Source organism: Glycine max, chromosome 3, assembly GCF_000004515.6.
Source record: "Glycine max cultivar Williams 82 chromosome 3, Glycine_max_v4.0, whole genome shotgun sequence".
Taxonomy (NCBI): domain Eukaryota; kingdom Viridiplantae; phylum Streptophyta; class Magnoliopsida; order Fabales; family Fabaceae; genus Glycine; species Glycine max.
The window spans coordinates 2172031-2196318 of NC_016090.4; the positions used below are offsets into that span (position 1 = coordinate 2172031).

General features: G+C 34.0%; 1 protein-coding gene across 1 annotated transcript in view; it reads left to right on the forward strand.

Annotated features, from left to right (window-relative positions):
• The first annotated feature begins 4340 nt into the window (after nt 1–4340).
• Nucleotides 4341–24288, forward strand: part of LOC100775259 (BEACH domain-containing protein C2) — a 32076-nt gene continuing 12128 nt past the window's right edge. Inside the window, exons 1-19 of the mRNA XM_041014316.1 lie at nt 4341–6312; nt 7515–8302; nt 9082–9774; nt 10351–10485; nt 11372–11476; nt 13210–13323; nt 14115–14191; nt 15062–15143; nt 15435–15764; nt 16177–16742; nt 17095–17179; nt 17296–17490; nt 18720–19265; nt 19346–19489; nt 19926–20384; nt 21363–21508; nt 22569–22638; nt 22818–22901; nt 22981–23037. Coding sequence (XP_040870250.1) covers nt 4341–6312; nt 7515–8302; nt 9082–9774; nt 10351–10485; nt 11372–11476; nt 13210–13323; nt 14115–14191; nt 15062–15143; nt 15435–15764; nt 16177–16742; nt 17095–17179; nt 17296–17490; nt 18720–19265; nt 19346–19489; nt 19926–20384; nt 21363–21508; nt 22569–22638; nt 22818–22901; nt 22981–23037 — 6648 coding nt within the window. The remainder of the gene's footprint in view (nt 6313–7514; nt 8303–9081; nt 9775–10350; nt 10486–11371; nt 11477–13209; nt 13324–14114; nt 14192–15061; nt 15144–15434; nt 15765–16176; nt 16743–17094; nt 17180–17295; nt 17491–18719; nt 19266–19345; nt 19490–19925; nt 20385–21362; nt 21509–22568; nt 22639–22817; nt 22902–22980; nt 23038–24288) is intronic.

Here is a 24288-nt window from a genome sequence, read left to right on the forward strand (position 1 = left end):
GTTGGGTTGTTAATCTGCTTTTCCATTAATATAAATGTTAATTGCTCGATTCTGAAAGTTGGGTTGTTAAAGTGCTTTTCCATTAATATAAATGTTAATTGCTCCATTCTGAAAGTTGAATTGGTAATTGTTGTGCTTTTCCATTAATATAATTGTTAAAGAATTTTAATGTCAGGCTTTACACGTGTGGAATTTCTTCTTATTCTAAAGAAAAATCTATTTTTATAATTGGATTTCTTATTTCCTATTTTTTCTCACTTTTAAATGTCTTCTTTTTTTTACTTATGAATATGTTTTTAATTACGTCATATTCTTCCCTTTGAAATTTATTTGTGATATATATATATATATATATATATATATATTTCTATTTATCAACCATATATATCTATATTGTCATAATACTTTTGCCTTTTATTTTTAATTTCATATTACCTTAACTAATGGACAATATTTAACATTGACGTAACTCAAACTACTTTGCATACATACATACATAGATACTTTTTTAAATTTTAATAATAATCCAAAAGTGAATTATGTATTAATTATAATTATTCTATTTTATAGTTCAAATAGTAAATGAATTCTTTAATAATAAATACATAATTAATTTTTGAATAACCATGAATATTTTATTTATAATTCAACTCAAATTATGCTTTCATTGGTTATTTAAACTATAGAATAGAATAATTATAACAATAATAATAAATAAATAAATAAATATTTTTAAAATTTAATTCATAATTCAAAATTTAAATAAGCATTATTTATTAATATAATAATAATAAATAAATAAATAAATAAATAATGCTTACTTAACTTTTGAATTATAAATTAAATTCTAAAAATAATTTTTACCAAATAATTTGTTAAGAAATATTTATGATAATAACTTGTTAATGTGCTCTGGTTTGTGTTGTGTCGTTGTTTAATAATCTTCCAGAATAAATATCGATTAAACGTATAAGGGTCATCCTAAGTCGAAAATCTGATGAGTTAAGATCCGACTTAAGGTGTGATAAATTTATGTGTATCTGTTGGTTGGGGGCTATCTTACCTTTCAAGTAGATAGAAATGGGCGTAGAAGCTTTAGTTGCAAAAAACAAAACAAGTCATTCATTGCCTCTGCAACATGCCATTGCTTGTATATGTGGAGCAAAAGACCTTATTTCATATATCATTTATTAATTAATGAAATAAAAGTTATGTTTATTTATAATTAAGAGATTAAATTTAATTAAAAATTTTAGTTATAGAAAAAAATAGCTAGTATGTAATTATTAATTATTAATAATTAAAAATTTTAGTTATAGAAAAAAAAATTTAAGCCAAAATAATAAATAGTATGTAATTATATTTCAATAGAGTTTCTAAATAAAGCATGAAAAAATATGCTATACAATTTAAATAATTTTACACTATTGTTTAATCATAAAATTTTACGTATGATAAATTTGTTAGATTTTACTATAAATACCTTCAAAGTTATATTAATATTAATTTTTGATTGATTGTCGGTGCAAATCCTTTTACTATGACCATTAAATTTATAAAATAATACACACATTTGAAAATAAGCTAACCCATATAGGTGATGGTAATATGCAATTTTCCAATTTGACAAAATATTGACACAAAACCTCTTATAATTTAGTTTGTGGAGAGATACACTTTAATAACATTCAATATAAAAAAAAATTATGAGGTAATGCACTGATATAATATTTAAACGTGACAGTAAATTTGAAAGAAAAAAAAAAACTAAATACGATTACATTACCATTCATTGGTTTATGTGGTTGCTAAGAGGTATGCTACATTCAAAGTCACATGTAAAATGATGGACAAAAAAAAAAATGTAAAATGATGGATAAAAAAGTTACTTGAAATATAAGTTTATCCATTAGTAATGATGCATTTGTGTCTAAATAATTTCGTGAGTTAAGCTTTAAATTCTTACACTTTATTAATAAAAAATAATTAATATATTTTACAAAGAAATTCACTTTAGAAAAAAAAAAGAATAATGATTTTATGAATTATTATGGTTGTTGCATTATGTAAAATGATTATTAATATAACTGATTATATGCACTAAATTGGTAAATATTATGTTGAGTATTGAATAATGATAATCACATTAAGCAAAAATTAATTTATATTTATTAAATTTCAAATATATATAGGATATAGAATTTCAATATCAATTTCTTTAAATACTTCTTTCAGGTCATTTTTTTTTTTTGAGAAGTTCTTTCCGTTCACATAACAATTGCGAGCTCCTGGTCAACTTTTAACTTTTTAATTCTTTGAAACCATATTTGATTTGTTCCAATTAATATATAATATATTACTAAGCCCTTTGTAACCCTATAAAAGAGGGATATCCTATAAAAAATATGTAATAATAATAATAATAATAATAATAATAATAATAATAATAATTTAGCCTGCATTCTAAATTATTTTACTAATCTTAGTAATGAAAAATAACATATTTTTGTTTTAAATACTATAGCTGTTCGATCATTTTAGTTGAAAAAATGAAAAAAGTATGAAAGTGACACATAATTTTATTTTACTAATGGTTGTCATTCCACCTTACAATTATGATATCCTTAATTTCTATCCAACACAATTGTCATTGTTGTTTTGAACACATACTATTTTTCATAGTTTAATTAATTTGCTTTGTGTATATATAAGCATTTTAAAAAAATTATTTACATGATTCTTGAAAAAGCTATTGAGAAATGCTAGTAACACAATCTCTTAAATTTTTTAACACATCATCTCCTATTGATTGAACTTTAATTACACAAAATTGAGAGTCTCCACATCTTATTTATTGACTCATTTTGTAGTTTTAATCAACTTTAACTAATGATAAATATAAGATGAGTTAGATGATTAAGGGAGAAAGGTTGCATATTCAATCCCCTATGTTAACAACTAACATTTGTCGATAAGAAAAAAAAAATCAATTTTAACCATTAAAAGAGTGCATGTAAAAAGGAGTGTCTTAGTAAGTGTGATGCCACTACTTTGATAAATATGCAAAAACATATTAGGCTAAATACTCATTTTGAATCCTAAAAGTGTGAGACGGTAGCATTGAAAGATGAAAAATTCAAATTTAGTCATTGAATATGCAAAAAGTATAATTGATTGGTCCTAACTCCTGCTGTTAAATTTGTGAGATCATTTTGTCATTGTTATAATGCTACCAATTTGATAATAAATTATATTTTTGAAGATCAATTTGATATTAAGTTGGAAAATTTAGAAATCAATTTGTCTTTAAATTGTCCACAAGACTAATCTATTACACTTTTTACACTTTCAATGACTAAATTTAAATTTTTTCATATTTTAGGAACCAATTTGTCATTATCTCACACTTTCAAAGACGAAAATAGATTTTTATCCAACATATTCTAAGATCTTTCATCGTCTCTCATGAATAATTTTCCTTATAGCCAATTTGTATGTATTAATTACTATTGTAAGTATTCTTTTCCAGAGAGTTCATTACACAAACCTTGGAAGAGAATGATCATTGGAAGGCAAAACAGGAGAGAACATAAGGCAGCACCGAGATAACCGTTGGTTTCTCAAAATTTGATATTTGACTGGGCAACACCACTCAATCATCACCCTTATAGCCAGTCAGTTAGTTAGTTACAGTCATCACTTTGCCAACCTCACTCTAGCGCCCAATTCGCCTTCTCTCTCTCCCTCTCATTTCCATTCCACAGCTGCAAGCTATTCATTCCAACCATTTGTTTTTTTTTTCCTTCCATCTCACGTCACACAAACAATGCAGATTTCGCCATGATTTTTTTCCCTTTTGGTAGAGCTCTGTGTTATCTATGCATGCAAATGTTTCTGCGTTTGATGCAATGAAAACATCTCTTCTGCGTTGATTTGTTCTCGCAACGTGTCAGGCGATTCGAGTTGATTTCCGGTTTTAATGATCGTAGATAGCTGCGCAAATTTATTTTAACTGGTGTAGATCATTGAGAATTAATGCCTTTATGTGTTAAGCAAAACCAGAGCTTTTTCATGGTGTTCTTGTTTGAGAATTTTGATGACATTTATAGTGATGTTGGTTTTTATTTTTTTTGTAATTTGATGTTTTCATGTTTAATATACAGTTGATTCCGTAGCAAAGCGTTCGCTACCAATTTTCTCATAAAAAAAAATGTTATGATCCCTTGATATCTGTTACTGATTTCCTTTTTCATTTAAAATTTTTAGTTTTGTTACTTGTAGGTGGATTGCTGTTTTCACCATTTGAATGAATATTTATTGGCTTTTCTTGTGGTAGTATAATGGAAGAAGAGGAAGAACAAAAAGAGACAAAAATATCTGATAGTCGTGAAATGAAGAATAGTGGTGTGGAACAAGTTCTTGAGAGTCCTCCAAAGGAAAATGTGAATGCTGCTGGCAGTGACATTGGGGATGAACAGGCAAATGATTCCGCAGGTAAAGATATGGACGAAGGTGGCCAGTTTGAGCAGTTATCTTTGAGAGATCATAAGAAGGATAATGAGCATGCGGATTCAAACTGGCATTCAAGTTCGGATAATGTACCACACCAATTTGGTGGAAATGCAGAAGATTCCAATTATTCATCTGAGATGTACTCAAGAGAGGGTAGTTCTTCCCCAGTTGCTGGCATGCAACATGGTCATCTTTCTTATAGCCCTGGGTCAGAGGGGCATTTTGATCACGTGGACAAGGAGTATGCTCCATCAGTTAGTTATGGTTCACCTGTATTTTCTCCTGTTAGTTCTCCACAAAAGCTTAGGGACAAAAACGCTGGGTCAAATACGTCTGCAGAATTATTGCACTTAATTGATTCAGCTATCATGGGGAAACCTGAAGGTATGGAGAAACTGAAGAACATTGCGAGCGGTGTAGAATTTTTCGGGAATGGTGAAGAAATGGAGAGAGTGTCTTTCTTAATAGTGGATTCGCTTCTTGCAACAATGGGTGGCGTTGAAAGTTTTGAAGATGACGGTGATAATCCTCCTAGTGTAATGCTGAACTCTCGGGCGGCCATTGTGTCGGGTGAACTGATTCCTTGGCTTCCTTATGTAGGCGATTCAGATGTTGCAATGTCGCCCAGGACACGAATGGTAAGGGGACTACTTGCCATATTACGGGCATGCACTCGAAACAGAGCCATGTGCTCGATGGCTGGTTTGTTGGGAGTACTGTTGAGAACAGCAGAAAAAATTTTCACAGTAGATGTTGGCTTAAATGGCCAAATAAGGTGGGATGGAACTCCTTTGTGCCGCTGCATACAATACTTGGCTGCACATTCTCTCAGTGTTAGTGATCTTCATAGATGGTTTCAAGTCATTACAAGAACACTTACCACAATTTGGGCACCTCGCTTGGTGCTTGCGTTGGAAAAAGCAGTAAGTGATAAGGAATCAATTGGACCAGCTTGCACTTTCGAGTTTGATGGCGAAAGTTCTGGTTTGCTTGGTCCAGGTGAGGGCCGCTGGCCATTCGTCCATGGGTATGCATTTGCAACTTGGATCTACATTGAATCATTTGCCGACGCACTAAATACAGCTACGGTTGCTGCAGCGATTGCTGCGGCTGCATCTGCTAAGTCAGGTAAGTCATCGGCTATGTCAGCTGCTGCAGCAGCTAGTGCGCTTGCCGGTGAAGGTACGGCACACATGCCAAGGCTATTCAGTTTTTTATCTGCTGATAACCAGGGTATAGAGGCTTATTTTCATGCTCAATTTTTGGTTGTTGAAATTGGTTGTGGAAAGGGAAAGAAATCCGCTTTACATTTTACTTATGGTTTTAGACCGCAATGCTGGTACTTCATTGGTCTTGAACATACAAGCAAGAATGCAGAAAGTGAAATTAGATTATATGTAGACGGGTCTTTATATGAAATTCGTCCTTTCGAGTTTCCTAGGATTTCCAAACCCCTTGCATTTTGCTGCATAGGAACTAACCCTCCTCCTACAATGGCTGGCTTGCAACGCCATCGCCGTCAATGCCCTTTGTTTGCTGAGATGGGGCCTGTTTACATCTTCAAAGAATCAATTGGACCAGAAAGGATGGCACGCTTGTTTTCTAGAGGAGGGGATGTGGTACCTTCTTTTGGTAATGCAGCTGGGCTACCATGGCTCGCAACTAATGCATATGTGCAGAGCAAGGCAGAGGAAAGTGTTCTTTTGGATGCAGAAATTGGAGATTTCATTCACCTACTCTATCATCCTAGTTTGCTTAGTGGGCGTTTCTGCCCAGATGCTTCACCTTCTGGTGCTGCAGGTCAGATAATTTCTGGATGTTGATTTTACGGTAATATATAAAATTTTCTGCTACTGCATAAGTATATGTTGATTTTTCATGAGAAAAACATCCCTGACTTATACTAAGTTCTGTTTGTTGTATATGGTGTAACTAGAAAAATTTTAAACCTTTTTGGTTGGAAATTAGAGTGTTTTATAAATAGCATAAGGGTTCTCCTTTCTCTCTCAGTGGTAACAATTTGTTTGACTTTTAAGAGAATACTTTCTACTGTAATTCTTCTTCACAATACATAACTCCACGACTATTTGGATTTTGATAATCACACAAAGTTATGAGTTTGCATTAAATTCAGTTATCAATGCATTGAAAGAAACTAGGCTCTGCATATTTGTTTTTATTAGTATAAAAATTGGACATTAACACTTCTAAGAAAACGGTATCTTTTTGGAAGACAGTACGATTTGATATTTATGCAGAGAACAATGGCCATGAAAATACAAGAGATTCTGAAATGCAATATTAATTGAATCAACAAGTATCAAGGGTTCTAGTTCAGTTGGTTGAGTAGAGTGTGAGTGTTGTAAATCTCCTGTTATCGTGTTCAATTCCTACGGATAATTTTGTTTTTTGAATCAACAAGTAAGCAAAATAGTGGAATTCTTTGATGTGTTACTTATTCTTAGCTGGTCAGGCATGATATAGCTGTCTTGTAAGGATTTGCATCATGTGTGCTTGATTAATTGTATTCAGTTTCTTAATCCATTTTTGTAGTTTAGTCTTATGAATACACTATAGATTAAGAGAGTCTGCTACGATTTTAACCACTTGTTACTTTTTAGTTTCTTCCCTTCTTTCGTTCATAATATTCTTAGTTTAAACCAATTTCCATGACCATGCTGGTTCTTTTCATCTCTTAAAAGTTTTCAATTTTACATCACTGATTGTTTGTTGGATTGTAGATGACTTGATCTTAGGATTGAATGACGCCATAATGTTATGTCATAAATCAGGTCTATTGACAAACTATTGTCCTTTAAGTACTTCTTAGGAAATAATTATGTGAAAAATATTTCAATATTTAAAATCCAGATCCTTAAGTTATTCAAATAATTATATGTATTTACCATCATACCATGATAAAATGTCTTTTATGCATCAAGTCATGTAAAATATGTTGCATTTCTGTTCTTATTATGGATGGTCTCTTTATTATGATTCAGGTCTGCTTCGACGCCCAGCTGAGGTTCTTGGGCAAGTTCATGTTGCTGCACGAATTCGACCTGTAGATGCTTTGTGGGCATTGGCTTTTGGTGGTCCATTATCTTTGCTTCCCTTAGCAATTTGCAATATTCATGAGGACACTCTAGAACCACGGCAAGGGAATATTTCTGTGTCTGTAGCCACTACATCTCTTGCTGGTCCAATATTTCGAATTATATCAATGGCTTCTCAACATCCGAGGAACAATGAGGAGTTGGTTCGTTGCAAAGGACCTGAGATTCTTTCAAAGATTTTAAATTATCTTCTCCAAACCTTGTCTTCACTTTGTGATGAAAAGCATGATGGTGTTGGTGATGAGGAACTTGTTGTTGCAGTTGTCTCACTTTGTCTATCTCAGAAAATCAACCATATGCTCAAAGTGCAGCTCTTCACTTCACTGTTGCTGGATTTAAAAATTTGGAGCTTATGCAGTTATGGCATACAAAAGAAGCTTCTATCATCACTTGCTGACATGGTTTTCACTGAGTCGGTAGTGATGCGAGATGCCAATGCCATTCAGATGCTTCTTGATGGCTGCAGAAGATGCTATTGGACTGTTCCTGAAAAAGATTCAGTAAATAATTTTTCACTAATTGGATCAACAAGACCGGTGGGTGAGATCAATGCTTTGGTTGACGAACTCTTAGTGGTAATTGAACTTCTAATAGTGGCAGGATCTCCTTCATTGGTCTCGGATGATGTCCGATGTTTACTTGGATTCGTGATTGACTGTCGACAACCAGGTCAGGTATGTAGTGAGATGGGATGCTTTTATTCTCTCTTTTTTGTGGGATAGTGAAAATAAAGTAAAATCTTAGGAAAGATGCTAATGATGCACACAAATACAACATTTTAGAATATATTATTATGTCATATAATAGAGAAATACTGGATTTCTAAGTAACATCCTTCGAATTTGAAAACCCAAATTGATATCATAAAAGTCAATGGTTTTGTTCTTTTAGGCTAGTCCTGTTGTCGTTATCCAAATTCCAGAGGTTAATCACTTTGCTTGTGTATTTCTTGTTTATGACGGGTTTCTCTTGTAATTTTTTATTTTCTACTTTAGTTTTGTGTTTGAAGATTTTTTAGTAAGTTTTTTATTTTTTAATTCTCTGTTTTCATATTGTTTTCTATTTCTAAAGTTTATACAGTAAAAACAACTGATAAATTATTTTAAACGTTTATTATAAAGATAGTCTTGTAATTTTAAGAGAAGAAAATGATCTTTCTTATTAGTGATTGATCAGAATTACGTGAGAGTTATATAGGAAGAAATGGTAAGGAGAGATCCTAACCACCTGTGCCTGAACACAAATTTAATGATCTTTCTTATTATTCTGCTGTGTCTGAACACAAGCTATATATCGTCTTCTGTTTGTGGTTATTATAATATGAAGTTTAGCAGCTTATTTGGAAATTTGAACAATCTAACATAAATTTATTATGTTTTGGTTTCATTATTAAAATCTCTCAGTTATCTGAAATTCAAAGAAAATTTTACTCTTTATTTACTTCATTTTCCAGATTGCTAGGGTGTTACATCTCTTCTACAGGTTGGTTGTGCTGCCTAATACAGCTAGAGCTCACTCATTTGAAAAAGCATTCCTAGCATGTGGTGGGATAGAAACTCTTCTTGTTCTTCTCCAAAGGGAAGCTAAAGCTGGAGAAAGTGATGTCCTGGAATCCTTGTCAAGGAATCCTGAATTTCAAAAAAATAAAACTGATGGTGACAGTGGAATCACAAAAACATGTCATGATGCTGAAGGGTCCAATGTGAAAAGTGAAGCCAACTTACAAGACAACGACCAAGGTTCTCAATCTTTTGATAGTGGCAGTAACATTGATCCTAGTTCCCCTGATGCATATAGTGAAAGGATGACATTTATGTCAGAAACTCCATCTGTCAAGAATTTGGGAGGCATAAGTATATCCATCAGTGCTGACAGTGCAAGGAAAAATGTTTATAATGTTGATAAAAGTGATGGCATTGTTGTTGGGATTGTTGGTCTCTTAGGTGCTTTAGTAGCTTCTGGCCATCTGAGGTTTGATAAAAGTGATACAACAAGCAACCTTTTGGGTGTTGGACTGCATGATGGAGGTGGTACAATGTTTGATGATAAGGTTTCTTTTCTTTTTTATGCCTTAGAAAAGGCTTTCCAAGCAGCACCCAATAGGCTAATGACAGACGATGTCTATACAGCTTTGTTGACGGCCTCGGTATGACATACTCTCTCTTCCTTATCCCTACTCCTTACAGATGTATTTATAGAGAGCTGTCTTACTGACAGCTGTACCCTAACAAACTGAGTTAGTTTAGAACTGCTCTCTGACAAGGCTTACAGTATGCTCATGCAGTTCCTGCGAATAACATTTCTGCTTATAATATTCCTGAGAATGTAACTCTTGGGAATAAAACATCATTCCATCGAACAAACGCCCCCTAAGCTTTTTTATTTTAGACATCATAATCTTATAGCTTTTGTTTCTTTGTAAGAGTGTAGAAGGATGTGAACATTTTTTTTAATACGAGCAAAAGCTATAATTCTTCCAACTTAAATTATATATGATATAGTCCTTACATATATTGTTATACAAACATACTATCCATGTTAATTTTTGCATTCGATGGTTATAGATTGCCTATGAAACCCAAATAATCCAAATATAAATGACATAAATCCTCCTATAGCAATAGAAGAGTAATACATCAAAGCCTTGAAGCCCCTTTGAAAATCTATTTAGAAAAACTAATGTTTCCTTTTCCACGTTTTTGTTGGCATTTTTTTTTTCCAGATCAATGCCTCTTCAACAGAGAATGAGCTGAACTTCTACGATTCTGGCCATCGCCTGCAGCATTCACAACTTTTATTGGTGCTTTTGCATTCCCTTCCATTTGCACCTAGGACTCTACAAAGCAGAGCACTACAGGTATTAGCTTAACACGCTCATTTTTCTATAATATGCATGTAATATTTGTGCATTGTATATTATTTATTATGAGATTCAGTATCCTGTTTCCTCACATTCTTGATTTATGTATGCATTTAATTGTTTTATTGCAATTTAGTTCTTTATGAAAGTACTTGCTTAATTTATACATTTTAGTTTCTTGTTACACATTTCTTGTTTTTTCTTTTGTTGGGGAGGGGTGGAGGGGTAAGTTTGCCATTATTTTTAAGATATGAAAAATTGTGGTGAAGCATAGAAATCATTTCTTCACTTCTTCAACAGATAGGCTGAGCCTGGTAAAAAAATTTAAAACTAATCAAAAGATAGTTTCTTATCAACTGCATTTTTCTTTTTCTAAAGCATGACTAGTTCTGTATCTGAATTTAAATGAATGCTTCAAATGGTTTTGTTAGCCCTATTGGTTTTATGTACATGTGACAGTGGTAGACAACCAGAGGGACTGGATTGCTCTTGGTTTTAACATTTTTCTGTATTTAAGGCTTTCATATGTGGCTGAGTGGTGAATATTTTGTTTTTTAGTTTTGCCTTTCTTGTATTATATTTTGTTATCAAATAAAAAGGTGTAACTTATGTTGGTTATATCTAATGTTTCATTCTTTAGTCTCTTCATTTCTTTCTGGTCTTATGAGGGAAGTTCTGTTTTTTTGCAAGTCCTGGCATTAATTTAAGTACATTTTATGTTAGAGTTAAGGAATGCAGTGCATGTGCATGCCGCTGCCATATAGAATGTCTGTTTTATTGCAATTTAGTTCTGATGAAGAGTTCCAGTTATGCATATATTTCCTACCGGAAAACTTGTTTTGTAACCCCCAGTTTTGAGCTCCCTGTTCGTGTATGATTTCAGGATCTTCTATTTTTGGCTTGCAGTCATCCAGAAAATAGAGGGATTCTGACAGATATGGAGGAATGGCCTGAATGGATTCTGGAGGTCCTAATCTCAAACTATGAGGTAATAATATATACAACTCTTATCTTACCCTTTCTTTAGTATACTTCATTTCTGTTTTAAAAAAATTCAACACACACAATCCTAATCTCAAAATATTTATTTCACTCAAATCTAAGTATTCAACAGCTATAAGCTGTGACTAAAATCCACTAAAATAAAATATGTGGATTTCTCCCTGTTAATTCCTCCCCTATGGTAACCATAGAGCTGTTTCTTACCTTCAGTCCAAGATGGTTGTCTAGGTAGATTTGAATTGACCTTGAGTTGATAGGAGGAGAAAATATTGTTTGACAATGCTGCCAATAAAAAACAAGTCCAATGGTGTTTTAAAACCAGGGCTATGTTGGAAGCCAACTGAAGGGGTTCATTCCTTTTTAACCAGCTTAAGCTTCATGTTTCTCTGTCCATGGAAACTGCAAATGTCATCCAATTGTTTACTCCTGATATTAAATTTCAACACAGATTTCTGTGAATTGCTCAAGTGTCTTGCACTCTGCATATTAAGTTTATATACATGGTAATACAGTAACCTACAGTTCTGTTTGTACAGTTACAATTCTGTTAGACTAGTCTGTTAGTTAGACGCTGAATCAGCAATTAGTTAGTGGCTTCTATGAGAAGCTTTGATGTACTATAAATACTCTCTTCCCTCTGTAACAACACAACTAATCAATGACAATTTCTCATTGAATTCTTTTATGGTATCAGAGCTGTAGGTTACTCTATTACATGGAAAAATATATTTGTAAGAATAATAAAGAATTGGAATATTTTCTAAGATCCTAATGTTCCCAATTCTTCATAAATTCCTATTGTTTCAAAAGCTATAATTACAGTTTTATCATTTCCAAAGTTTGGTGCATATAAATCATATGCGGCGAGCTTGTTACAATATGGTAAATCCAAATACCCTAGAGAGAAATAAATGATACATACAACTTTGTGTGTGTGTGTTAAGATCTCACATGGGCTGCAAATGACCAAAGTAGAGTTTATAAAGGCTTGGACATTTCTCACCTCATGAGCTAGTTTTTAGTTGGGCCTAATCCAAATTCAAGATGGTATAAGAGCCTATCACAGATATAATATTGGGTCATCCTCAATTGTCCAAGAATGAAGTTGCCCCTATGGATTTCCCTACGCAATCTACCTAACCCCATGGCTTTCCCAGTGCAACCTACATGCCACGTGACTTCTCCAATCCCGATGCAATATGAAAAAACAATTCCTATAATATCTGTGGATCAAATGTCCCATCTTGGGTGTGAGGGTGGTTATGTCCAAAATAGAGCTTATAAAGGCCATTTACAGAGAATGAAAGAATTCTATTTACAGAGCTTTCAGCATTTGGGTAACATATCCTAGTATGTTTATATGGTCAAAATTTACTCCTCTCACTAAGTAGTTTCTTCAATAGATACAGAGAATGAAAGAGACGAAACTGCAAGAATTCTATCTACAGAGCTTGCAGCACGTAGAGCAGACCAGTGACGTATGACATACATCTGTCAGTTAGTTAAAACTGAAATAACTGTAACAACTAGAAATGCTACAGCTACTGAACAACAGAAAGCATAATGAATTGCACTAGGCTTATACTCTAATACAACATGGGTGCAAGAGTATGTTTCCAAATCATTGTGCTTAGAAAATAACTAGAAGTATGTGTGTGAATACATGTCAACTTCTTGTGTAATGTTATTATTCATGCTACACATTTTTTGCTTTAACAGTTCGGTCCAAGCAAATCATCTGATTCGACAAGCCTTGGGGACATAGAGGACCTTATATATAAATTCCTTGTTTTCATGCTGGAACATTCAATGCGCGAAAAAGATGGATGGAAGGTGGATGTTTGTTTGCATTATTAACTTAAAATTTTAGGCAATGCACTTTCTTGATATTTTGTCTTCTGCATGCACATGCAATAGTTTGTTTGTTGATATTTTTGTATCAATTATTTTTTTCTTTGGTTGGAGTTGTAATTAATGAATGTCAAAATACTAGATGAGACTTGAACTTGTAATGAATTTTGCAAATAATTTTTGTTCGCTTGAATTTCATTTGTGTTTTTTTTAGAGCCTGACAGGTTATTTGATCCAAGTAGCTAATCCCACCTTGTGAGATAAGGTTTGGTTATTGTTGAGTTTCATATCATGTAGACATACAAAAGATAATTATCTTTTTTTATTTTTGTTTAAAAGGAATTTGGTTCTGTAGTAAAAAAGGCAGAACATACTACCAGGGGGTGGTGGTGCATATTGTCTTGGACGCCATGGCCGTAAAAGTGGCCGTAAAATAAAGCATAGCTGTCTTATTTGATAACATTTCTTGAACCATGTGATTAAGAAAGAGTTATCAGAAATACAATATTAAACCCTTTGGCCGAGTACATATATATGAATTAGCAAAATATAAATTTTTAATATTTTTTCATGTCTTACTTATGACATCACATAATTGTGGTATTTTAATTTAACCTGGAATTTCTATATGGAGCAGCAATTGACTACTGAAATTTTGTGGAATATTTTAGTCATCATGTAATATCTGTGCTGGAATTCCTATTTGTTTGCTTCCCTGATTTCTGCTATTATCAAGTTCATTCATACTGCTTACTTTTGCTCAACTTTTGTAGGATACTGAAGCAACAATTCATTGTGCAGAATGGCTTTCTATTATAGGTGGATCTAGCACAGGAGAACAGCGAATTAGGTAAGTTTAAAAATCCATTATGAGCTCATTATCTTTCCTTGTTCTATTACTATGCTTCCAGCTTCATCATGGTAGTCTGTTCCTTTTGCTACTTGATACTGTTTGACATTGTTTCTGAACTAAACATTATACTGCATCTTAGTATAAAAACGTTCTCGTGATATTTGGAGTTATGACAAACATACAAAGCTTTCAAAAGCTTTGAAAGTGACTGCTTTTTTATACATTTTCTGGGCAGAATTTTGGAAGCTATTAAATTATCCTATTTCATTGGTGCTAGTGAAACGAAAATTATATTTTCTCAAAGGGCAATATTCGGAATTGAAACACAACATGTATGTCATTAAAATATATGTGCCAGGGTTGTGAAGGTAGTCCCAAGGTTAACTTAATTAAAGATATTCTGGACCTTTTGAAAATTGTAACTTTCACTCGAGTTTAGATCAGATGTTGGTAAGTTTTAAAATTGAATAAAATATGCAGACACTGTCAGATCTCTGTTCCACATTGATAGGGAACCCAATGAGGAACAATTATGTCTGACAGACAAGTGTGAATAATAGGTGTTACTAGCATTGATGATAATGGATGAGCATTTCTTTGAATAAGACTGCTCTATGCTATTATTGATCTGACATGTACTCCTTCGTTTTCTTGAGGTTTTTCTTACTTTTTTGCTTACAGAATACATTCCCATGATCCTAGTCTAGCTTTGTAGAAAAAGATTATAAAAATTTGAGGAAATCTTTTACAGGCACATTCAATTCTATCATATTATTCCCTTGATAAAAGTTACTGCTGAGGTGAAGATATACTCTTTTTTTTTATCACGACTTATGTGTTTATTCTTCCTTGGTTCATGTGTTGAAGACGTGAAGAATCTTTACCTATATTTAAGAGAAGACTCTTCAGTGGCTTGCTGGAATTTGCTGCTAGAGAATTGCAGGTCCAGGTACATATTGTTTCCAATCATTATCGGTTTTCCTTATAAACAGTTTCATTTATGCCAGCCATCCCAAGATAAAGTTGTCCTCTGATGTTTTTTCCCCATTGTTCAATTTTGGTTATTATTGTGTATGCTTATCTAGAAAATAAAATCTCTCCACTTATGCATATGCACACTTACAAAAGCAAGTGTATATCTACAAGAATAAGGACAAATTCAATTATATTATTTTTTTTTGTTGAAAAGAGTAGAAGGAAAACCAAAATAATGTCTACATTCAGATTTTCCTTACTGCAGACTCAAATTATTGCTATGGCTGCTGCTGGGGTTGCAGCCGAGGGTTTGTCTCCAAATGCTGCCAAGGCAGAGGCTGAGAATGCTACTCACCTGTCTGTAGCTTTGGTGGAGAATGCCATTGTGATACTTATGCTTGCTGAGGAACATTTACGGTCACAGAGCAAGCAATCCTCTTCTTTACGCCCTACAGACGGCTCTCCATCTCCCCTCTCTCTCTTTTATCCAGTCCATTATAACTTAAAGCCATTGACCAACACAAGTGCAGAATCAGCAGAACTCAGGGGTGATCGCACATCATCATCTAGCAACTCTGGGGGAGTCTCTCTTGATGTATGCATAGAGTAATTTAAAAGTTGACATGCATGCATGCTATGTGTCATAAACACAGTAATTTTCTCTCCATTGCTGTTCTTGTCGTTCCCACAAAATTCATGCAATCATTGCATACCATTCTATTCTTTATAAGAATTTTCTCATATCAATAATGATGAAAGGCTGATTATGAGTTTAATTTTTTTTTCCAATGCTTTATCTGTTTTCTTCTTAAATATCCGTCTTTTGGCCAGGTCCGTTGGATTAAGAAATATCTTTTTCCTTTTCTGTTTTGTTTTTCCCCTACTTTTAGTTTATTTGCATTCTTGTTAATTTACTTTTTATAAACCCTTTCTTTCTCTCTCTCTCTCTCCTAATCTTACATATGTTATTTTCTATATTGTTGAGACTTATGCTGTCAAGCTTTTAGGTACTTTCTTCAATGGCTGATGAAAATGGTCAGATCTCTACTTCAGTTATCGAAAGGCTTGCTGCAGCAGCTGCAGCTGATCCATATGAATCTGTTTCTTGTGCTTTTATATCATATGGGTCCTGTGCTAAGGATTTAGCAATTGGGTGGAAATATAGAAGCCGTTTATGGTATGGTGTTGGCCTTCCATCAAATACAGCCTCTCTTGGTGGTGGTGGGAGTGGATGGGATTTTTGGAAGTCTTTATTGGAGAAAGATGCCAATGGCTACTGGATTGAGCTTCCTTTGGTGAAGAAGTCTATGGAAATGCTGCAAGCATTGTTGCTAGATGAGTCCGGGCACGGTGGTGGTCTTGGTATAGGTGGAGGGTCAGGTACCGGAATGGGAGCAATGACTGCGTTATACCAGCTTTTAGACAGTGACCAGCCATTCTTGTGCATGCTTCGGATGGTTCTTCTATCAATGAGGGAAGATGATGATGGGGAAGACCATATGCTGACAAAAACTGCAAGTAGCATCGGTGCAGTGCCTGAAGGAAGGAAACTACAGTCAGCACTTTTGTGGAGGTAATACAATTAACCTCTGAGATCTGACTTGCAATGAAAATTTTTCAAGGGAACAACTCAAGACAAAGCTCCTAGATAGGTATAGCAGACTAGGTGAAGAGATTTATTCGACAAGTTGGCACTTGGCATCACTCATAGGAGTATAATATTTAACTTGATTGAATTAGGAGTATAGTATTTAACTTTCTTCCTAGTATAAATAAGGGTTAGTGCTTCGTCCAATTTATCACCATATTATTGTAATATCATTCTATTCACAGTCTATAGTCTCTCTTTTTCTCCTTTCTTACCTAAATCCAATAATTTCAACTAGTTAATGTTGTCTTATTTATTTATTCTTATAACATGACAGTGTTCTCGCACCTATTCTCAACATGCCAGTTTCTAATTCTAAGAAACAAAGAGTCTTGGTTGCATGTTGTGTGCTTTATTCCGAGGTTAGTATTGCCTTTTAACATTTTCATTTTTGCTTACTGTGTCATCCATTGTATTTATCATTTGTCTTTCCTTTTTGCACAATCATTGTAATCACCATAATACAATATCTGATCAGGTATACCATGCTGTGAGCATAGACCGAAAAATTCTTCGTAAAAAGTACCTTGAGGCTATCTTACCACCATTTATTGCTGTCTTAAGGAGGTGGCGCCCTCTTTTAGCCAGAATTTATGAACTTGCAACTGCAGATGGTTTGAATCCTCTTATGGTTGATGATGATGCACTAGCTTCTTATGCCGAGTCAATTGAGGTAGTTTAATTTGATTAGTCTATATGGCCCAAAAAAAATTCTACACAACTTTAGTGTGATAAGAAAAAAAAAACGTTTTCAATTCTTTTGGTAACCATGTTTCAACTTTATCTTCTTGGATTCTTCTAAATTCTTTCCATTTTCAAATTTTAACTTATCCAAGCAATTAAGAATAACAAAATTTCAAATTCCACAAAAAGATTAAACCCCTCTTCACATGTAATATTTTGTATCCGTGTATTTATGAGTAGAGATAAATATTGTATATGTAATAAAATATGCCATTATCGAATATATATTTATATTTTAAAATACTTGGGCCTTGTTCCATCTGTGGGTCTAAATCCTTGGAGTATCCATATACATATCTTCCTCTAAATCTCCATGCAAGAATTCATTTTTTACATCAAACAGGTGTCTAGTTCCCACCCAAAGTGGGCAGCAAGAAAGAGTAAAATACAAACAATGTTCATTTTGTCATAAGAGGAAACATCTCTTCATAATGGAAGCCATAAGATTGAGTGCATGCCTTCGCTACTTGTCTCGCCTTGTATTGATCAAGAGTGCCATCAGATTTATGCTTGACTATATAGATCCATCTTCAACTAGTGGATTTTGTACAAGAGTTTTTTTTTTGCCCTATATTGTCAAAAGTTCTTCTTAGTATTCGGCTTAAGACCTAATTCAATCCCACAAAATCAACTTTTAATATCTTTAGTCGATATAGGACTATATATACCCTCCCCTTAAGGCTACAATTAAGACAGACCCCAAAGAGTTCAAAATTAAGGTGATTTGGTAAAACTATATCCACCGGTTTTTGTACAAGAGTTATTTGTTTTTGTTTTTTTTTTCCTATATTGTCAAAACATTCTCTTAGTAAGACAAGTCAAATCACACCACATCACATTAAATATTCCTTATTCTAAGAAATGAAAATAACCTAATTATAGGAATAAATCTTCAACCTAATTACAAGAATAAATTCAATTTTCTTGATCACATTTCAACACTTTCTGCTACCATTTTCAAATAATAAATTTTTTCATTAACTTAATCAAAAGTGGAACACTTGTATTTGTTTGCTTGCCCTCCAATAATACATGCCCAACAAAGTTTAGTTAAAGTAATGTGCTGATAAAGAGCTATTGTATGGTGCTAATATTTTCTATTCATTTGTATGACTTTTGGTGAATTAACTTAATTATGCATCTTACAATTTCTTTCAGGCTGCTCTTGATATGATATCTCCAACCTGGGCTGCTGCTTTTGCATCTCCACCTGCTGCGATGGCATTGTCTATGATTGCAGCTGGTACTTCAGGTGCAGAAAATCATGCTCCTTCGTCAAATGCGCAGATTAGGCGTGAAACCTCATTGCTGGAACGGAAACATGCTAGGCTTCATTCATTTTCAAGCTTTCAAAAACCTCTGGCAGTCCCTAACAAAACATCACAGATACCAAAGAGCAAAGCAGCTGCGAAAGATGCTGCATTGGCAGCTGCTCGCGATCTTCAACGGTTTTCAAGGATTGGTTCTGGAAGAGGTCTTAGTGCTGTTGCAATGGCTACATCTGAACAGCGAAGGAGTGCTAGTGATATGGAGCGGGTTAAAAGATGGAATATTACTGAAGCAATGGGAGTTGCCTGGATGGAATGTCTGCAGCCAATTGATACAAAGTCGGTGTACGAGAAAGATTTCAATGCTTTGTCATATAAATTTATTGCTGTTCTTGTTGCCAGTTTTGCCCTAGCAAGGAATATGCAGCGATCTGAGGTTTGCCTGCTAACTTTTTCTATGGTTTTCAGATTATATTGAGATAACATAGTATGTTAAATTCTTTTTTTTTTTTCCAGATTGACAGGCATGCTCGTGCAAATATAATATGTCAGCATCACATCAGCACTGGAATTCATGCATGGCGCAAACTTATTCGCCAGTTAATCGAGATGAGAAGTCTTTTTGGGCCTTTTGCGGATTATTTGTACTGCCCACTTCGTGTATGTATGATATGACTGTCTACATTGTTGCTACCAACTGGCGCTCTTTGTTGCTACTCATCTATTTCTTGCCTTAAATTCTCTAATTTGTTGAGTATATGAAAAAACTCTAGGAAGATGCATATATTGATTGCTGTTCTTTGGTGTATATATATGCCTGGGAAAAAAAATCTAAGAATTCAAAACCAACTAGTGTAGCCTTTTTGTGCTTGTGTTCCTAGCATTATGTAAGGGGCTTTTGGCTTTGCAAAAGAGTTAGATTGCTCTTTTGAACTTATGCTCCTGTTTTTCTGTTTATGTTTTCTTTTCCTTTTGGGGATGTTCTTGGAGGATTTTTTATCTATCCAACTCATGCTTTCTGATATTAAAATCTTGCCAAAATAATTTTTTTTAATGATTCAATCCACCAAGCTGATTATTTTCTAATTTTCTCTAGGTTTTCTGGAAGCTAGATTTTACGGAAAGTTCTTCCCGGATGAGAAGATGTATGAGAAGGAATTATCAAGGCTCTGATCATTTAGGTTTCGCTGCGAATTATGAGGATTATTCAGGGGAGAACAATGATCACACCACTCCAGTTTTATCTGCAGAAGCAATTACAATAGAAGATGTAAATGAAGATGAAGAACAGGCGGAAACTGAAAATTTGGATGCTAGGATTGATGATATTGAAGACAAAGTAGAGAATCAACCTAATTTTTCAAAAGCAGCTGAAAAAGTTGCACAAGAATCTTTAGAATCCTCTGCTATTCAACACGAAAGTGATGAGGGTGTTGTTCAGAGTTCTTCAGCCTTTGCACCCGGTTATGTTCCAAGTGAGCTTGATGAAAGAATTGTTATTGAGCTACCATCAACAATGGTCCAGTCACTTAGGGTTGTACAGGGAACCTTCCAAGTAAGTTTAATGATCTATTCCCTCCATTTCAAAATAACTAATGTTTTAGCATTAAAATAAATTCACACTGACTGATGTTTTCAGTTTTCAATGATATTAAAACTTTTGTTCCAAATTTGTCCTAAATAAATTACATCAATCTAATGATTTGTTAATACTATGTTTATCAATTTTTCAACCACCACAATTAATCACCCAATTTACAAGCAATTCATTTAACCTGTTGACCAGCCAAAAAAAATTGATGGACTAAAAGTAAGAACATAAAAAAAATTAAGGAACTAAATTGAAGCCAAATACCTAATATTACCCTTTTGAAGCCAAAAGTAAGAGCAAATAACAAAATATCAAAGAGTATATAAATGGAGTAGGGCTGCACAATCCTTCAACAATTCTGTTAAGGAAACCCATTGATTACACCAAATTGAAGCCAAATACCTAATCTTATCCTTTTTTGTACATAATCGTGATGTTCAAACTTTTGATACATGAGAATTACACCCAAACCAAATGTACCAAAGTGTATTGTAAGTTTACATTGCCACATTTTTCATTTTTTTACTTCTTCCGAAGGGGTGATCGATAGCTGTCTTAAAGATTTGGTTCATGGGCCTAGGGCACACTCAGCACCAAAAAGGCTCAATAAACAGTAGCAGAACCGTGTAAGAATATTGTAGAGTTGGTTTTGGGCAAGAACATGAGGGGTGGTTTGTGGACATGGATAAGATGATCACAACTAACATACTCTAATCCATTACACTTGTCTTTCTGTTACTCTTATTATCATCTTTACCCTATAGTTTTCGTAGCTTTTGGTTGCTTCCTACAATCAAAATACATGGAAACTTTTCTTTGAATAAGTTAAGATTTGTGCTGGTATCTTTATTGTAGGAAAAATGGATGAAGGATATGAAATTATTTTCTTGGCTTAAATATATTTCAATTGCACTAGTGTGAATTGCCGTTGTCTTGTTGTAGGTGACTAGTAGGAGGATAAATTTTATAGTTGATAATAATGAGATCAACACCACGATGGATGGTAAGAAATTTGGTTCTGAGGCACGGGACCTAGAAAAGAATCGCAGCTGGTTATTATCTGCTCTTCATCAAATTTATAGTCGGAGGTGAATTTACTTTGTTGACTATTTATTATCTCGTTTTTTCTAGGGTAAAGTATGTTTTAATTTTCATCTTTAAATTCTTTCAAATTTATGGTTTTCGTCCCTGAATTTTTTGGTGACTGGTGTTAGTTCTCAAATTTTTATTCCGTCCAGTGTTTTAGCCATTTCTGTCTATCTTGGACTTCAAGTGATGACGTCACATTTGATTTATTATTTTATTTTATTTTATTATGTTTTCTGGAGGTTAAAACTATCAGAAATTGTTTTTAAAAGAATTAAATACTTTGTGATGGCTTTTGGCCGCCACAAATTGCTACATCTTGAATAATTAAAAATCCAAATGCTTTCTAAGCGCTAAACTCAGAAGACAATACAGTAAAACACAGAGATCCATTAAAGATGGACTTAAACAAAACAAACCAAGCACCAGAAATCTCTACTAGATTTTGAGAAGGCTTCTAATATACACATGAAGTTTTAACCCAACAGCAGAAGGAGATCCACCACGTTGTGTTCGGAATCATGGCATGCTGTGGCTCCAGCGAAGAAGATGACGCCAACAAGGACAATGGTGTAACGACTTTCAGATATGAGGTTTTGCCGGGGATGAAAAAACCCATGGAGGAAGGCGCAGTCCTCGCTGTTGACAGGCACCAGATATGAAACCGCGGTGGTGGCTTCATTTGTCATGCGTAACTCTTGGGTTATAGGCAAAGTGATGGAAACCAGCACATGATGGTCAAGCTTGATGGCCAGCAGGGAGAGATCATCACCGCTGTCGAGGCGATGAGGAAGAAGCAAAGATACTGTTTCGGAATTTGCTCTGCTTTCCTTAAACTTTATTATTTGACATGATATAGTCTTGCTTCTATTTGGTACCTAGTTTATGGTTTCTTTCAAGCAGTATTATTGATGAGTGTGCAGTCTTTTGAGTAAGCTGCATATATTTACCTCTCTATAAGCATCTTCTTCCCTTTTTACTTCGCTACTTAATTGAGGTTTTAGTATACTTGATGTTGTCTATGTGTTTTCAGTTTTTGTCATTAATTGGTTCCTGTTACAGATATCTTCTTAGAAGAAGTGCATTGGAGCTCTTTCTGGTGAACCGTTCCAACTTCTTCTTTGACTTTGGGGTATTAATTCCCTAATATGCCACTTTGTTTCCTTTTTTTATCAGAAATATAATCTTCTTGGATTTGTAACGTATAATTAATTAATGCTGATATATTTCTGAATATCTTACCAATGGTTGTTAAATGTAGCAAACTTATAATCCTAAAACTGATTTTACCTACCAAAATTTCCTCTTCAGAGTAGCGAGGGGCGAAGAAATGCATATCAAGCAATTGTTCATGCTCACCCTCCATATTTAAACAATATATATTTAGCTACTCAGGTATTCTCTTCTTTGTGAATTTTCATCTTGGTAAATTTCTTTGCATCTGGGCACTGGGTAAAAACAATTTATTTTTCAGAGGCCTGGACAACTTTTGAAAAGAGCCAAGCTTATGGAGCGTTGGGCTAGGTGGGAGGTGAGCAGTGTGTCTTAACCCTAAAAGATATTGCTTTATGTTTGGATTTGTTTGATTATATTGGAAAACAGTTTTTTTTCTCAAATTAAGCTGGTTTCTCCCAAAGTATATGACTTGAAAGATAATAATCTGAATATTGTTGTAATTTTGTCTTTCAAAGAGTGAATACAAGACTTATTTATAAGCTGCCAGCAACCTAATTAAGGGAAAAAATAAAATGGAACAAAATCTGTACAAATAAAAAAATCAAATTTGTATTAATTACAGAATAAAATCTGTGCTAATTATGGAATGTATCACAACACTCCCCCTCAAGTTGGTGAATATATATCTATCATTCACAGCTTGCAAGTAAGGTCTTGAAGCTGCTTCGTGGGAAGTCCCTTGGTGAACATATCTGTCAACTGAAGCTTTGAAGGGATGTATTTGCTGGCTATAAGACCACTATCCAATTTTTCCTTAATGAAATGTCGATCAATCTGTATGTGCTTTGTTTGATCGTGTTGAACTAGATTGTGTGCAATGCTAATGGCAGACTTATTATCACAAACCAGTCCCATAGGAGCTTCATATTTTATTTTGAGGTCATCGAGTATGACCTTCATCCATAACAACTCACAAACACCTTGAGCCATAGCTATGAATTCTACTTTTGCACTTGATCTTGCAACCACATTTTGCTTCTTACTCATCCACGTTACTAAATTTCCACCCAAGAACATGCAATATCTAGTGGTAGATCTCCTATTAACAATTGATCCTGCATAGTCAGCATCAGTATATACTTTCATGGATGAATTTTTCTCCTTTTTAAACAACAACCCCTTTCCTGGAGAAGGCTTCAAGTACTGAATGATCCTATTTGCTGCCTGCAAATGTCTCTCTCTTGGGTCATGCATGAATTGACTAGTCACACTAACTGCATAGGCTATATCAGGCTTGGTGTGGGATAAGTAGATAAGTTTTCCCACAAGTCTTTGGTATTGTGTCTTCTCTACCTTTGAACTTTCTTCATCATTTCCAATCCTGTGATTTTGCTCTATGGGCACTCCAGTGGTTTTACAGCCCAACTTGCCAATTTCTTTGAGGAGATCAAATATATATTTTCTCTGAGAAATGAAGATACCCTGTCTAGAGTATGCAACCTCTATCCCAAGGAAGTACTATAGCTTCCCGAGATCCTTCATCTCAAATTGGGTAGCTAACCTTTCACTCAAGGTTTTTTTTTCAAGTTCATCATTGCCTGCAATA